Here is a 15795-nt window from a genome sequence, read left to right as displayed (position 1 = left end):
CTCCAGGTAATGAATGACCTAGTGGAGGAGCAAGAAGACATCATCTGGTATTATGGGACCCTCTGGTGGATGATAGGATGCTATGCACAACAGGAATCATGAAAACCCCAGCCTTGGTCGATTTTTAAGGCTATGTGATGGAAATTTAAAATTTCTGGGGCCAGCTGTCATTCCTCCTCACCACAGTTGGTAATAAATGGAATATGGGAAAATGTGCAAAATAAGACCAGTATACATGATAAAATTCATTCCCTAAAGGGCTCAGTTGCCCACAAACTAAGTATTAGCCAAGAGTATGAGAGGACTACCAATAAGCTAATGCAGGTGTGTCCTGATCACAGATAAAACTATTTGGCATAAAACATCACCAGCTTATCCCATGGCCTTCTCCCCATTACTAGCTGATCTTGGATTGGTTCGCTTGGTGATTCATTCCCTCACTCACAAATCTGACTCTACTTTTCTTACATTCCCTTCCCCACTATCTGTCCAACTTAGGTTCATACTTTTCCTCTGCTCCTACACTTCCCCTGTTAACCACTGCAAAGGCCCGGGTAAACATCTCGCCTGCTGCCCTCCCCGAACCTTTTACTCTGCATCATGCAACCCTGTTATACTGGGAGTAAACTTCGCCACCTTGTCACCTTCAATAAAATCTTCTCCCTACAATCCCCTCCTCATAGAGCCTCCTCTCATGAACTTGCCTCATTCTCATTTGGAGGAAAAGACTATATTCAAGTATTGAAGGATGGTTGCGGAAGGGGGTTAGATATATTTGTAGGCAGTCTTTCCCCCAGGTCCAGGAATAAGGTGAGGCAAGTGAGGTGCTCAATGCAAAGTGTAAGAGGCTGCCCAAAATTCAGTCACCCAGAGGCGTGATACTTTTATGCATTCTTCCTAAAAATCAAAATTAATGTAAAAAAATCCACAATGAACAAAATATCAAAATTTGAAGGACAGAATAAGTAAACAATGCTTAACCAAGCCATATTGGAGCCTGAGGCAAGAGGAAAGCTCAGTGATACTAATTTTGTGCCCAAGGCGAGTGCTTCCCCTGAGCACCAGCCCTGTCTTTTCCATCTTGTGTGGGTGCTGTCTGTTTTCCTTCTTCTGGACTGGCCCTTTTGCATAGAAGTCTAATGGACCCTTTCTTCCAGTTTCTAATCATCCCTTGGGTTCTGCTCCTACCAGACTTTGGTCATTTACTAAAGTGACACAACTACCCTTAACCCTATCCCTCAGAAAACTGGTAACAGGGTTAGCTGGCCTTCGGTATCACTTATATGAGCCTCTCCTAGTGGCATCAGTAACTGTTTTGGTAACGTACCCAGCCGCTAGCACCCACCGGAGCGGTTACACGTGGCCTAGATTCTTCCGCCTGGTTTCCTAATGACAGGTTAGGTGGGAGGGAATCAGAAGCCTGGTCATAATGAAATTAGGTTAGGGCTAGTCTTACTTGCCTTTCATGGGCACCTGGGTCAGTCAGAGAGGATGCTTTATGCTGCTCAAATTTACTTAGTGATTTTAATAAGTTTTTTTTTCCTATCATTTTCCTTGGTCTAGAGTCAAACTTTACAGGCAAAATTTTTAATGCCTGGAACTCCTAATATTCCATCTTTTATAAAAACTGTTCTGATAATTTCAACCTCCATGAATCAGTTCTTCATAGTTAAGAGAGCAAAGAGTTTGGTGTAACAGGAAGAGTTTTTTATTTCAGACCTACTCATTTATTAGCTGTGATTCCTTAGGCAAATTATCCAACCTCCCAGCATACCATCTGCCTCAACTTTAAAATTGGGAGTGGGGGGGCGGTTAGTGAGGAAAAGGTGGTAAAATACCGTCTGCATCTTTGTAAGTATTAAGGTTAGGACCGCCAATTCTGTCTAGAACCCATTCGGGTAAATTACCTGAAATAAGTTATGAAACTCAAGTTCCCTCCTAGGTAACTAAGCTCACCTAAGAGTACACAGCATGGCATTTGGTGCCGAACTAAGTCTTATTCTGTCTTACCCAAAAATTGCTGTCTGTCTGAGCGTCGCTTCAAGGTCAGCTTCAGCAAGTCTGTGGGGACATCGGGCAGGCTGGCCACCTCCTGGTAGGTTTGGATGGCCCCACGCAGCACCTCGTTGCTCCTTCTTTTTTCAGCCAGATCGTCTTCACACTAGAAGAAGTCCCCACAATGGATAAATGTCCCATGACATGCTGTATTTGTAATCACCCAAAAATGCATGTAAAGTTAATTTCTAGACACACGTGAAAAGCAATTTGAGACAGATTAACATTTTCTATTAAGAGATTAAAAAGCAAACAGAGAAAAGCAACTCAACGTGCTATCTCAATAACATGAAGATAAGTTAGTTACCAAGCTACAGATGAGAAAAAAATATAAAAGCAAGAATAATTAATCTATGCTGGGTTGATGGAGATCTGTATCATGCTACACATTCATATTACATAGACAGGGCTCCAGTCCGGACTTCCTGGTCTCTCAGTAGTTTGCGTGTTCACTCATTCATTCAACAACTCTCATCCGAGAGCCATGTGGCAGGCAAAGTAAACAAAACAGATAAAGCCCTTTTCCCCTTCTGCTTCATTATGAAGAAAAAGACAATAAACAAATCCAAGTACTATGTGTCTGGTGGCCACAGCGCTGGGGACAAAAAACGAAGCAGTTTTAGGAGTGCCGGCAGAGGGGTGGTAGGAAGAGTTAGTTTAGGCAGGACGACCAGGGATGGCCTGAAAGAAGGGAGGGAGTGAGGCATGAGGCTATCTGGGGGAAGAACATTCCAATGCAGAGAACACAGCAAGAGTGAGGTCCTGGGCAGGGAAGTAAGGGGGAGAGGAAAGGTTGGTGCAGGAGGGGGCCAAGGAGGGGACTGGCGGAGGAGTGGTGGTCAGGTAATGAAGAACGTGGTAAGCCATTGCCAAGTCCATTAGACTACCTCCATGTGAGATGGAAAGACACCAGGGGTTTTTGACATGATCTGACGTACATGGAAAGGATCATGCTGGTAGTGGGATGGAGAACAGACCGAAGGGGTGGTGGAGAAGCACAGAGGCCAGTTAGGATGCTCTAGCAGGAACCCAGACCTAGTGATGAGGATGGTTTGGATTATGGTGGTAGGAATGAGGTGGTAGGAGGTAGGTAGATTGTAGATACATTTTGAAGGTCAGAGTCAACAGATTTGCAGGTGGGCTGAAATGCGACAGAAAGGGAGGGAGAGAAGTCAAGGATAAATTCAAGGGTTTTGGCTTGAGTGATTCCCAGATGGAACTGCCATCCCCTGAGAATGGGAGGACAGGGTTTGTCGGCATTCAGAATCAGGAGTTCCATTTTGGATGTATTAAACCCAACACCTATTAGGTACCCAAGGGGAGATGCTGGATAGAAAAATACATATATACGTCTGGGGTTCAGGAAAGAAGTCAGAAAGACAGGGGAGGGCCCGCAAAAAGGACCGAGAAAGAAAGGTTAAGAAGAAAATAACAAAAAAAGTGTTCTGGAGGTTAAGGGACAAAAGGTATCAAGAGGGAGTAATCAGTCATGTTGGAAGGGCCATCAGGTTGAGCATCTTGGTCATGATGCTGGACTGGGCAATATGGCACCTCTCATGGCCCCGGTAAGAGCATTTCTACAGGACAACTGGGGACCATAACAGAATGGAGCAGGATCAGAGGAAACCAGGAGGGAGGGAGGTGCAGACAACCCTCAAAGGGAAGCAGAGAAATGGGCCAGTAGGTGGAGGGGAATGTGGAGACCAGGGAGAGGTTTTTTGTTTTTGTTAACAATGGGAAATATTACAGCATGCTTCTAAGCTAATGCAAGAGTCAGTAGAGAGGGAAAATGTGATGATACAGAAGGAGACACAAAAATCAGCATGCTCTCCTTCAGCAGGTGAGAGAGGAGAGGAGAGGGGACCAGAACAGTGCGTCCATGCTAACAGGCGGGAAGGCAGAGCATAGGGAGCAGGTGGAGGTAGGCTGGGAGTGCTGTAGTGGGATCATGTGGAAGTTCTCTTTGGATACTTTTATTTTCTTAGTGAAATAAGCAAGATTCTTCACTGGAGACTGAGAATGAGAATGGGGAGTGAAATACTAGAGTGATAAAGAGGCGAATGTGTAAAATGGTAGGCAAAATCTCATCCGATTTCGTAAACTACAATTTGAAGATTACCACTTGAGGAAAAATGATACCAATTAGAGGCTAAAAAAAGTCACATATAAAATGTTTTTCTCAGAATATCCTATTTAACATGTTTACCTTTTTAAAATAAAGTGTGTGCTGCAGTCAATATATAGAACCAAAGTAAAGCACAACTCCACAATTTGAGGGCATGGTAAAAAAACGATGCATTCCTTCCCAATCCCAAATCAAAAACTAGTAAGAATCTGCACAAATTGATAATATCTGTGGAGAGCTTTTCAGAAAATAACACTTCAAAGAAATAACTTCTTATGTGTACTGATTAGGTAAGTTTCCCAAGAGATGATGAGGGCTAGGACGGAAACAGTGGTGAAAGAGAGAAGTGGACAGGCTTATGATAAAGGAAAAGTGATAGGACAAAAATGTCTAGATTAAAAAAGGTCAGTTCACCCTTGCTTGATAGAAAAGAGCTTCAGAATATACCACTATCTGTTCATATCTGTAAATGGTCTGTCTACATTATAGACTTATCTGCCAGGAGAGAAAGTCCAATGTCAATGACCCACACTGGTCATCCTGCCCCTCTGGCCGTCGGTATATTCATATGCCGGCTTTTCTGTTTAGGCATCAGTTTCTTGTGAGTTTGGCTATGGTGAGTTAACTCCCTAAAACATGATCATTCATAGATGACTTCTGAGAATGATGGAGTCCTGGAGCTGGAGGGTCTCCTCAAGGTTAGTGCAAGGACAAATGAATACCAAGGTAATCCTTCTTTACAGAAATTGGAATAAATATCAGACTAAACTCAATCTGAAAAGACAGGAAGATGATACAATTTATATACCTTGTTTCCTCCCCTCCACCCATCTCAAATTTTTTCATTTTAATGAAGTAAAAACATTTTACAACTTCCAGAATTGGGAAAATCTCAGTATTAAAATGACATCTCCATCTTAAATTTTTTGAATGAAAGTAATAGACTTGGCTTTGAATATCAAAGTCGTACAGATTTATTGTTATCAGTTTAGCATCCGTACATAAAGTGATTTGGGCAGAAATTGAACATTTGTTCCAGGATGTTAACACCACAAAGCCTTTTGTTGACTTGAACTAATTCAACCATCCAAACTTCCTAGGAGATGTGTCATTTTCTGCCTCAGAGGCATTAATGGTTTGTGTAAGATAATAAAGTGAATTGAGTTTATAATTTAAGATGTTGTATCTGATGTTCAGAGAACTTGGTCAAAATTGATTTTCACGGTGATCCCAGGAATCAGACAATGTCAGTGCTGCTTCAGAAACTGTAGTTCGTATTTAACTTAATGTTGCTGAATTTTATAAATTTGCTGGGGTATTAAAAAAAAAATTTGTTGGGATATTCCAGCGTAATTGTGTAATTTGCAAACAAAGGATGAAAAAGTTATCATTTATTCCTCCCTATAAAATCCAGCTTCTTTTGAACTCTGATTTTTAAAACTTCTATGCATTTAAAATTTCTTTTAAATTACTCTATTAAAATTTAATTTACCATGCCTAAATTTTGCTTTATGCCACATTAATATCAACAACACCTTGTAGCATAATAGTTCAGAGATAAAAAATATTGCCTGAGGCCTATCTCTCAAATTCCTACAGTGAAATAAAGATATAAATCCAGCAATCACCATGTGTGAAAGTACATTTATTTGGATTTTGGCACCCACAATTACTATCACATACAAAGAAAAATTCTAAAGCACAAAGAATTTTTGCCATAATTAACATTTGCATCAATCTTTATTCTTCCTAGTTAATATGTTTTCTTAATCAAATGACTGCCAATACTAGTAAGGAAACTTACCACTTATTTGAACAGGCATGATCTTTTGATAAGAAACACATACTCTCTTGCTTTAGAGCAACACAATTTAGCAATTTTGGAGGATTATTGACCAAACTCATTTACAAAAATGATATAATTGCTCTCTGCTACCCCTAGTATCCTGGTCTGTTCCATGGATAGGAGGAATTTATTTGCGTTAATTTTTCACAACCTTAATTTATTAAAATGTAATTAGTAAAATTTAATAAGTTTTCAATAGAGAGATAAGAAGAATCTGAGCATCTGGAACAAGTGGTTGCCACCTTTAGTTCAGAGCAAAGCATGCTTGTTTTATCCACAGATATGACAGTTCCTGTGTGAGTGCAGTATAGGAGTCACAGAACTGACCCCAGGCAAAGGGGAGTTGTCAGGTTCTCCTGGGTCTGGAAATTTTTTGTAGCTCTGCACCTATCATCTCCCAGTGGGGTTGAGAATCTCATCCCACCAGGCCGGACTGTGGGAGCTTCATTGCCAATCACATTGTGTATCAGGCCTGGCTTTTATCCTGAATTCCAGACTTCATAAATTCAATGTCTCCTTGACATGGCCACTTGAATGTCCAAGAGGCATCACAAACTTTACGGGACGAAAAGCGAATTCTTGACTTCACACCTCCCCAAACCTGTTCCTCTACCAGTTTTTCTCTGTCAGGAACCATCTCTTTCTCTCTGTCCTCATTTGGCCAAACCCAAAACCCAGGACTCCAGTCCTGTCTTCCCCTGACCCTTACACCTAAGCCAACATGAAGCCCTCCCCACCATTTCCCCATCTCCTCAGCTATGGCCACAGTCCATGCTACCGCGCCTTGAGCATACTTGTAATAGTCCCCTCTGCTTCTTGCTTCTACTTCTGCCTCCTTAATCTATTCCCCACCCAGGAACCAAAACAATCTTTATGAAAAAACAAGATGGCCAAGTCCATGCATAAACCCTCCAACGCTTCCCAGGGCATGGAGAATATCATCTGTGAGGCCCTGGCCTCACTTGTCCCACTTTGCCCTCCCTCAGCACGCCCTTCTTTCTGTTCTTGAGCTTCTTATGCCAACATGACTTCCCTGTATCACGGCCTTTGCCCTCGCTGTTCCCTCTGCCTGCACAGCTCCTTCAGCTCCCTTGTCACATTTCAGCCACGCGTCACACCTCAGTAGAGAGGCCTTTTCTGGTCAACGTATCTACAGTGCTCTCTGCCCTGTCACCCTCAACTCACATCACTCGCAGCCAGAAAAATCTTAATGGGTATGCTCTTCTTTTCTTTATGATATATATTACATAAGGTGATCTAATATATTTATGTTTAACACTTTATAATATCCTTAAATATATATTGCTATATATATTTATTCAGGGCCTTGCTCAAATGTCACCTCCTCGGTAGACCTCTCCCTGACACCCTATCGAACATATCAACTCCCTCACACATCCTATGGCAGTACTCTGCTTTTTTAGGTTCTCCTCAGCACTTCTCACTAACAAGCACATATATTTCACTTGTTTTCTCTCCTGCACTGCCTTCGTCACTACAACGACTCCGTATGTTTTGCTGATGGCTGCATCTGCAGCGTCTAGAACAGGGCCTGGCACAGAGTGGGCTTTCTCTAAGCAATTTTTGATTAAGTAACTTTTCAAAATACCCCCCACTGGAACATAAGATCCATGAGGACAGAGACCTCTAGAGGGTTCATGATGATAATCCCAGGGCACATGGCACATGGTGGCTTTATGCAACCACAGATGAATGTGGAAAAGCTTCACAAAATGAGGAGCTGGAAGATGGGGAAAGTCAGGGAAGAAAGGAGATGAGGGAGTGGAGATAGTGAGAAGGTAGCTGGTAACATAATTCCACTTTATATTTTCAAGTCTTTCCTAAGCATACTTGCAGTCTCTAGCTGCCAAACTGAGGTTCTTACAGCTTGGAGGAGCCTACAGTGAAAACTTGGCCGTATGGGGCATGACAGTGATGGGAGATCAAGGACAAAAGCGTTCTTCTTTCTTTTCTTTTCAAACCCAGAGAGAAGCCAGATGGAGCGAGAGCAGGAAAACATTACTGAATTCACCAGTACGCAATAACAATAGTTAATTGTCTTATTTAAAACGGTATTTCTTGCTTGAGTTTACACATATGCATGAGAAATGGACTCTGTATATAAGTTAGAAGGGCAAAGAGAAATGCAAATAGTGGGCAGTGAAAAATCCAATCACACAGAACACAAGGACATCGAAAACATTTTCTACATAGGAGGGGTTTTGAATACCTGTGCCTTTCCGTATCTCGCCCGTGGACTCTGCGGGTATTTGCGAACTAGTTCTTGGAATGCACTCAATGCTTCCTCAATTTTTCCCTGTTAGGAAGAGGCAGTTACATAAATGCAGTAACTTCAGATGCATACTGTTATTCAGTATGGTTTTTTAATAGTCACCAAGTAATTGTCAAAATTTCCTGGATTCCATTCTGAGTCTAAAGACAGTTTTATCTAAGATTTTTAAAAATTAAGTTCTGAAAACATAAAAGTAAAAATGAAGATTTTTTTTTTAATAACAGAAACCTGACAAATGATGTACTCTCTTTGTTAAAGAAACCGCATTTTCCCTCTATACGCACAGTTCCTACATGCATTATATTTTAATTTTCTTTCATTGAAGTACAGTTGACACACAATGTCACATTAGTTTCAGATATGCAACATAGTGATTAGACAAGTCTATCCATGATGCTATCCTCATCACAAGTGTAGCTACCGTCGGTCACCATAGACACTATTACAATATTATTGACTATATTCTTAAAGAAAATATTTAGGTTTTTAAGTTCGGGAAAAATATTGCTGGCAGCCGGAATGTCTTGGGGTCTGCAAGGAGAAGTCTAAAGCACCTGTTGGGGTGGGGAATAAACTCGCAGGAGTCACAAGGCCACTGGCTCGTGGTACCTGTCACCCACTGAACACCTGGATTGATTTGGCTTGTCTGGTTGATGGGGGAAACTCATGACTTTGTGTCATGTGACCCCTCCCAAAGCTCATGTGGACCCTGAAGAAGATAGTCCAAGCACCTCCGCTAGGTCCCTGACCACCACGACATGAAAAGAAACAGAGGATGTGGAACAGGTCAATTTGGTGAGGGTTTTGGCAGGGGGTGAGGAACCCGCTCCCCATGACACTCCATCTGTGGCCATTCCACAGGGTGAAACAAATGTCCCCTGGTTTCCAATGGATGGCCGCGGGTCAAGGATACTGGGAACCATGGGAGAGAGACAGATTTTCTGAGGTGAACTTTCACAGACACTTCAGCTCCCTCTAAATTGGTAAATCCATTCATTCCTCATATAAATGGAAGCTCGCTGTGGTTTTTATGCTTTTTGACGTTCACTGAGTGAGTTTTCACATGACAAAGTCTGCCTCACCAATGTGGCTCTGCAAAGCCAACTGTACAGGACTACCCGGCTGTTACTGACAACTACTTCTGAAAGACTTGATCAAATAGTCAAAGGTCAGGCAACATCCCTATTAAAGTTACGTAAAATCATCTCATTCGGAAGATCTCATTGAAGAAGGAGGTTTTCTTTTCCTCTCACTTGCCTGAAAGTGGTGCTGAGGGGTTGGTGGAAAACATATGCATAGTGGAGTGTCTACAAGTCCGGCTCCAGAGCCAGACCAACACTTGAGAGGTGTGGGACTTATGGCCAGTTACTGATGACTCTGCCTCGGGTGCCTCATCTGTAAAATGGGGATGAGGATACTTAACTACCTTGCGGGGCTGCTGTTACAGTTACATCTGGTAACACAGATAAAGCGTGGGCAGACACCGCACAGAGCATGTGGTGTGTGGGGAATGTGTGTGCAACACAAGATAATGGGGCCCATCCCATGAGAGCCTTTTACCTGATCGGCAGGCAGGTTAATGCAGACAACGAGGACTCGGTTGTAGAGATAAATCAAGCCAGGAACACATACTCTACATTACATGTACTGTCAGAAATGATTGTATCGCTATTTAAAATACAGTTTCCTCTCATGATATTAATTTCTTTAAAGATTTTATTTTTTAAGAGCAAGCAATTTTAGGTTCGTGGCAAAATCGAGAGAAAGTATAGATTTTTCATCTACCCACCGTGTCCCCAACACACACAACCTCCCCCATGATTAGCATTCTGCACCACAGTGGTACATTTGTTACAACTAACAAATTTACACTGACACATCAAAGTTACCCAAAGTCCATAGTTTACCTTCGGGTTCACTCTGGCTGTTGTATATTCTATGGGTTTGGACAAATGTATACTGACTGTATCCACCATTATAGCATCATGCAGACTGGTTTCACTGCCCTAAAAACCCTCTTTTTTTATCTATTCATCCCTCCCCCCACCCACTTTTAAGGGATGAAGAATTCAATGTTACATATCTTTTTCTGTGTCACTTTCTTCTAACTTCCCTTTTTCTTCTTATTAGAAGAAAATGAAGAGAATCACTGATTCCATGCCTAAAAATCATCTCTTTCGACAGAGCTTACATTTCAAAATGCGGGCAGGTGAATCCTTAGGTTTCAAAGTCTGTGGCTTGAGGCTCTGCCCTCTGGGTTCTTGGCTCTGGCTACCAAGTCCTTGTCTCTGGCCTCTGGGTCCAAGACTCTGCCCTTGGAGTTATCTTTCCTTTCTACTGAAAGCATGATTCGTTTTATCTGCCTGTTTCCTGCCTGTAGGATTTTGGTAATCTGGTATCTTCTTCCAGTTTGTCCTGTGTCTCTTTCCGGTGGCAATGCTTCTCCTGGTATAATATTCTCAAAAGCCTTGTGGGTTTCTTGTGCTAGTCACAGGGATTCACACCATTTGACAAGAGTCACACCCACAGACCCTTCCAGGATAATCCCATCTCTATTCCTGATTTCTGCTGGACGGTTGGGTAGATCCAAGAGTCACACATCTACTCTCTTCAGGAAAAGGATGTCCAGCACGCCCTCGGCCTTCTCTGCGGAGTACACTTTCCCAACAATGAACTTCCGAATTGTAGCACCTTCTGCAATCTGTATAGACCAAGAAATCTCCCCAAATTATCATGTTCTGGCTCTTTTTTTTCCTTTAACAAATCCTTCCTTAATTATCACTTTCTTCTCATATTTTACTAGAAGCAGCAAAAAAGAAACCAGGCCTCATCCTCGACACATGGCTTGGAAATCTCCTCAGCTAAACATCCAAGTTCATTGCTTGCTTATAAGTTCTGCTTTGCGGCAGGCCCATAAGATACAATTCAGTTAAGTTTCCTGCCACTCTGTAACGGGGACTGCCTTTCCTCCAGTTACGATGACCTGTTCCTCATTTCCTTCTGGCTCTTGCCAGAAGTGCCTATCGACATTCTGCTTGTAATGATAGGTATATTCTAGAAGATTATCGATAAAGCTTGCTCTACAGTGCTCCTCACCTCCTCTGAGCCCTCTCCAAGGGCAGCTTTCACATCCACATTTCTACCAACAGTCTGCTTAAGACAATCCAGGCTTTCGCTCTCATGCGTCTCGAAATTCTTTCAGCCTCTCCTCCTTACCCAAGCCCAAAGCCACTTCCATATTTTTAAGTATTGGCTATAGTAGGACTCCACTGCCCAGCACCAAAATCTGGATTAGTGTTCTATGGCTGTTGTCACAAATTACCAGAAATTTGATGGCTCCAACGACAGAAATTTATTCCAGAGAATAGAAGTCTCAGATCAGTTTCCTGGGCTGAAATCGAGATGTTCGCAGAGCCATGCTTCCTCCAGAGGCTCTGGGGGAGAGTCTGTTCCTTGCCTCCTTGACAGCATTTCTTGATCGTGGATGCACTGCTCCAATCTCTACTTCTGTCTTCACATTGCCTTCTCCCTTCTGTGTGCCTTCTCCTATTTTGTCTCCAATTTCCCTCTGCCTCTCTCTTATAAAGAAACATGTGATTGCATTTAGGGCCCAACTGGATAAACCAGAATAATCTCCCCATTTCAAGATCTGTAACTTATCATATCTGCAGAGACCCTTTCTCTAAATACAGTAATGCTTACAGGTTCCAGGGATTAGGACATGGATATTTTTGGGGAGGGACCATTTTTAGCTTACCCATGCCTTCTGCAACTTAAATTGCAAATGTTGAGGCTATTTTTGTGAAAATCATGCTAAATGTACCATTACGATTTAAAACATAGGAATAACAATATTTGTCACAAATCTGCTTAAGCATTTTGTTCCTTCTGGATACTCCCTTAGTTGGCCATCAAGATTAGAAAAATAACGGAATATTTTGGCTTGACCAAGGCATCCTTCCAATCCCCTTACGACAGAGGCTGTGTTGCCTTACTAAGGGACTGTCAGCCCGGCTCTCACCTCAGCAGGCTGGCAAAGTAAATGTGTTTGCTTTTATTCTGGAAGAATTTCCCCTCCCTAGAATCTTACTAGAGAATACAGCTCTGAACGCTATGATGTTTATTGCTTAATTGAAAAACTTAAAGGAAAGAGACAAAGCTTGTGAAGAATTGCCTAAAAATCATCTCTTTCGACAGAGCTTACATTTTATGCAAGGACTAAGACAGCTCATTGGAGAGACACGTACTTGGGCCCCACTGTTTTGGCGTGAGGCCAGTGGGCCATGCTGATGGACGTTAAGACACGCCCCCACAGATGTACTGCAGAATCCACTGGTGTGATGAGAGGGAGGAAGCTGTGCCATCCATCAGCGTACCCTTTATGAAGACCCACAGCAGAACGCTTCTCTCTGGACTTGGTGGAGAGCAGCTCCTTTGATGAACACTATTAATCTTATCTCATGATGCTACTCCCTTTGTGTTCTGCCTACAGCGTGTCCCTTCATCCCAAGCTCCTTTCAGAGCCTGTGATGCAAACCTTCATGTGTTGACCTTACTCTGGCTTTATTACATGTTCCCTTCTCCCTTTCTTTTCTCACTTAAAATACAATAATAATAAATGACTCTAGCACATAAAGGAATATTTCAGTATATCATCCCAAATCCTTTTGTCTAGGGGTAAAGGAGAGTGTTAAGCAAGACAGATGACTCTTGAAAAACACATGATTGAACTAGGGTCTGATCTGTACATTTTTGATGGAAAAATAAAAAAGTGACCTCGTACTTTCATGTAGCGTAGTCCTTAAAGCTAGGCATGAACTGAAACTGGACACCCCTCCCCCGCCCCAGGGCATACCTCAGTATGGGCCTCGGCTCTTCCAAGGTGACCGGTTGCATCATATGAAAGTATCAGCCATAAAAATAACCTTAAAAAAACTTATGCTGATAATTCAGTCAATAATAAATATGGTGCCCTGCTATTTCAGAAGCAAGAATTATAGCTACTCCTTTCTCCCTTATTTACTCTGTTAGAGATTCGGGGTGCTCCTGGAGGAATGCCTCATCATTTCTCCAGATAAGCAAGAACCAGAGAATACCCCATGAACTGTTCCAGCACTTTTATGTCCCATTGACTTATCTTCCCCTTGACAACTGAGCCCTTCTTTCCCATTCATTAAAATTATATAACAATCCTCCTCTAAAGCTGTTCATTCGTCCTTTATCCCCAAAGTTACCTGTGAAATATGCATCCCACACTTTCATATATGGCATTTAGTAAAGAGAAAGTGGAGGATGCCAAACAAGGGGATAGAAAAAGAAGAAAAAATCTACTATTTGTGGGAAATTTGCACTTCCATTAAGAAATGCAAATTTCCCACAAATAGTAGGTGGCTTCATTTTGTGAAGTTAAACAAGATAGACTCAGAAATCCTTCCAGTGATTAAATTTAGGGACAGTGAACAACTCTGCTGCAATAGTCTTTGGAGTTACTCCATTTTTATTGGCTGCTGAAGACGGTAAGCCAATCTTGGCCTGGGAACCTTGCCTAACGCTACTGACAGAAGTCTCCATGCTTCCTGGTACGTTTCCAATAAACATGTGGGAAGCATATTCTTGTCCTACCTCAGTTCCTAACCTGTGTCTTTTTGTTGTTGCTTATTTGCTTACAATCCCCCCGTCCCTTCTTTGCAGCCAAGTAATAAAAAAGCATATTACAGGAAAACTAACGATCATGACACCAAGTCTAATTCAAATACAGAGTAGAGAAAGAGAAATTTCTGTCACAAACAAGCAGATGTTAGTGAAGGTGTTATTAAATGCATTATTATAAATGTCTGACCTGATGATTAGATGATGAGTATGACTGAGTCAGAGAACAAGAACTTCAATCTAGTATCAAGTTATTTTTTTTAACTGCACTATCTAGAAACACATGCAAGTCATATTTCAGATTAACTGATAACAACACAAACCATACAATAGTCACCCTGAAAACTGCAGGTGCCTGAAATTAATACCTAGTGAGAAGAATGTTAAACCCAATGTCATTTCACCTAACGGGAACTATCCTAAGAGTCCTGGACTAACTTATTTTTTCTTTTATTGCGTTGAGGTGCTATACAGTTAAAAACATTCACCTATATGGCATTTGACATAGTTGATGCTTTAAAAAAAAAAAATCTCATCTGATCTTCACAAAAACCAAGTAGGAAGATTACTTACTATTCTCAGTTTTTAAACAAGGAAACTGAGGCTCAGAATGGCCAAGTGTTTTGTCCAAAGCCCCACACCTGGCGGGTGGTGGTGGTAAGCTGACCCCAAGTCGGCCGGCCTAAATGTTACTTCTACTTCTATTTGGGCCACACAGGTGCAATTTTTCCCTTTTACTTGATTCATTTCACATGGAATGCTGATGTGATTGGGGAAAAATCCACTCTATTCAAGGGCTGCTTCTCTTATTATTATTATTTTGTAACAACAATTCAAGAGTAATACCTGAATTTATTGAACAACTAACCCATTGCACGTTTCTGCGCCAAACAAAAACATCAACATACCCTTTTACGAAGTTTTTCTGCAGCATCAAGTTCAGCTTTAATAGTCTTATCAAATTTATTTAATAGTTTAGGCTTCTTTTTCTTAACTGAAAGAAAAAAGAGGTTTTTATTTTGTATTTCTTTGTCTAGAAATAGATCTTAAGAATAGTGATGTATAAGTAATGAGAAAACTCTCACTGCAGGAGCAAGCCCACCCCCAGCTCTCCTCTTCCCACCCCCATCCCCAGGACACAGGCAGCAGCTGTCCAAGTGAGATAACACAGCCTTTACTTATATGCTCAAGGGTGTTCCTGGGAACCTGGGTGGGTACTGGTATCCTGAAACTCACGGGGATACTGGCCTAGTTTCTGGAAGGAAAAGGGTAGGTGTGATTTATAAATTCTTAGGATCGACTTCTTGGCGACCGAAAGACTGCTGAAAAGAACAGAATTTCATAGTCTAGCACTCAAGGTCCTCCTGTTGCGTCATGGACTTACCACTCCAGCTATATTTCCTCCTTCAGCCAAACACGACCATCCTGTGTTCCCCAAATAAGCTCTATGCCATTTCTGATGCTACTTTCTCTAAGTAAAATGGCCTATTCCTTATCTTTGTCAGTTATAAATATGCTCATCCTTCAACAACTAGCTCAAAACCCTTCTGCCTCCCTCACTGCATTCCCCCTCTGGACTGAAGTCCACAGCACTCTGCATATCTCTCTTTCATGGTCCTTCTCCCATAGGACTTATATTATAATCATTTGTGTAACTTAGTCCTTTTCCAAACCCTAAGCTCCTACAGAGGGGCACCATGTCTTAGGTGCAAACTCAACTGATTCATGCTCACTTAGCATGAAGTCACATCCAGCAGTGGGGGGTGGGGGGGTGGGTCCTGCTGGGCCCACCTAGCAGTGCCCATGGGGTGGATGGATGCCGTGTAC

At 42.0% G+C, this 15795-nt stretch overlaps 1 protein-coding gene across 12 annotated transcripts in view; it reads right to left on the bottom strand.

The window, feature by feature from the left end:
- Positions 1–15795, bottom strand: part of ASPH (aspartate beta-hydroxylase) — a 213776-nt gene that overhangs the window by 57326 nt on the left and 140655 nt on the right. For all 12 annotated transcript variants that reach the window (XM_078072343.1, XM_036082466.2, XM_078072349.1 and 9 more), the window contains 3 exons: positions 14877–14962; positions 8257–8343; positions 2011–2161 (listed from right to left, as the gene is read on the bottom strand). In XM_078072343.1, the coding sequence (XP_077928469.1) occupies positions 2011–2161; positions 8257–8343; positions 14877–14962 (324 nt within the window). The remainder of the gene's footprint in view (positions 1–2010; positions 2162–8256; positions 8344–14876; positions 14963–15795) is intronic.

Source organism: Halichoerus grypus, chromosome 5 (genome assembly GCF_964656455.1).
Source record: "Halichoerus grypus chromosome 5, mHalGry1.hap1.1, whole genome shotgun sequence".
NCBI lineage: Eukaryota > Metazoa > Chordata > Mammalia > Carnivora > Phocidae > Halichoerus > Halichoerus grypus.
Note: the sequence above shows the minus strand (reverse complement) of the source record. Positions and strands in the feature narration are given on the sequence as shown.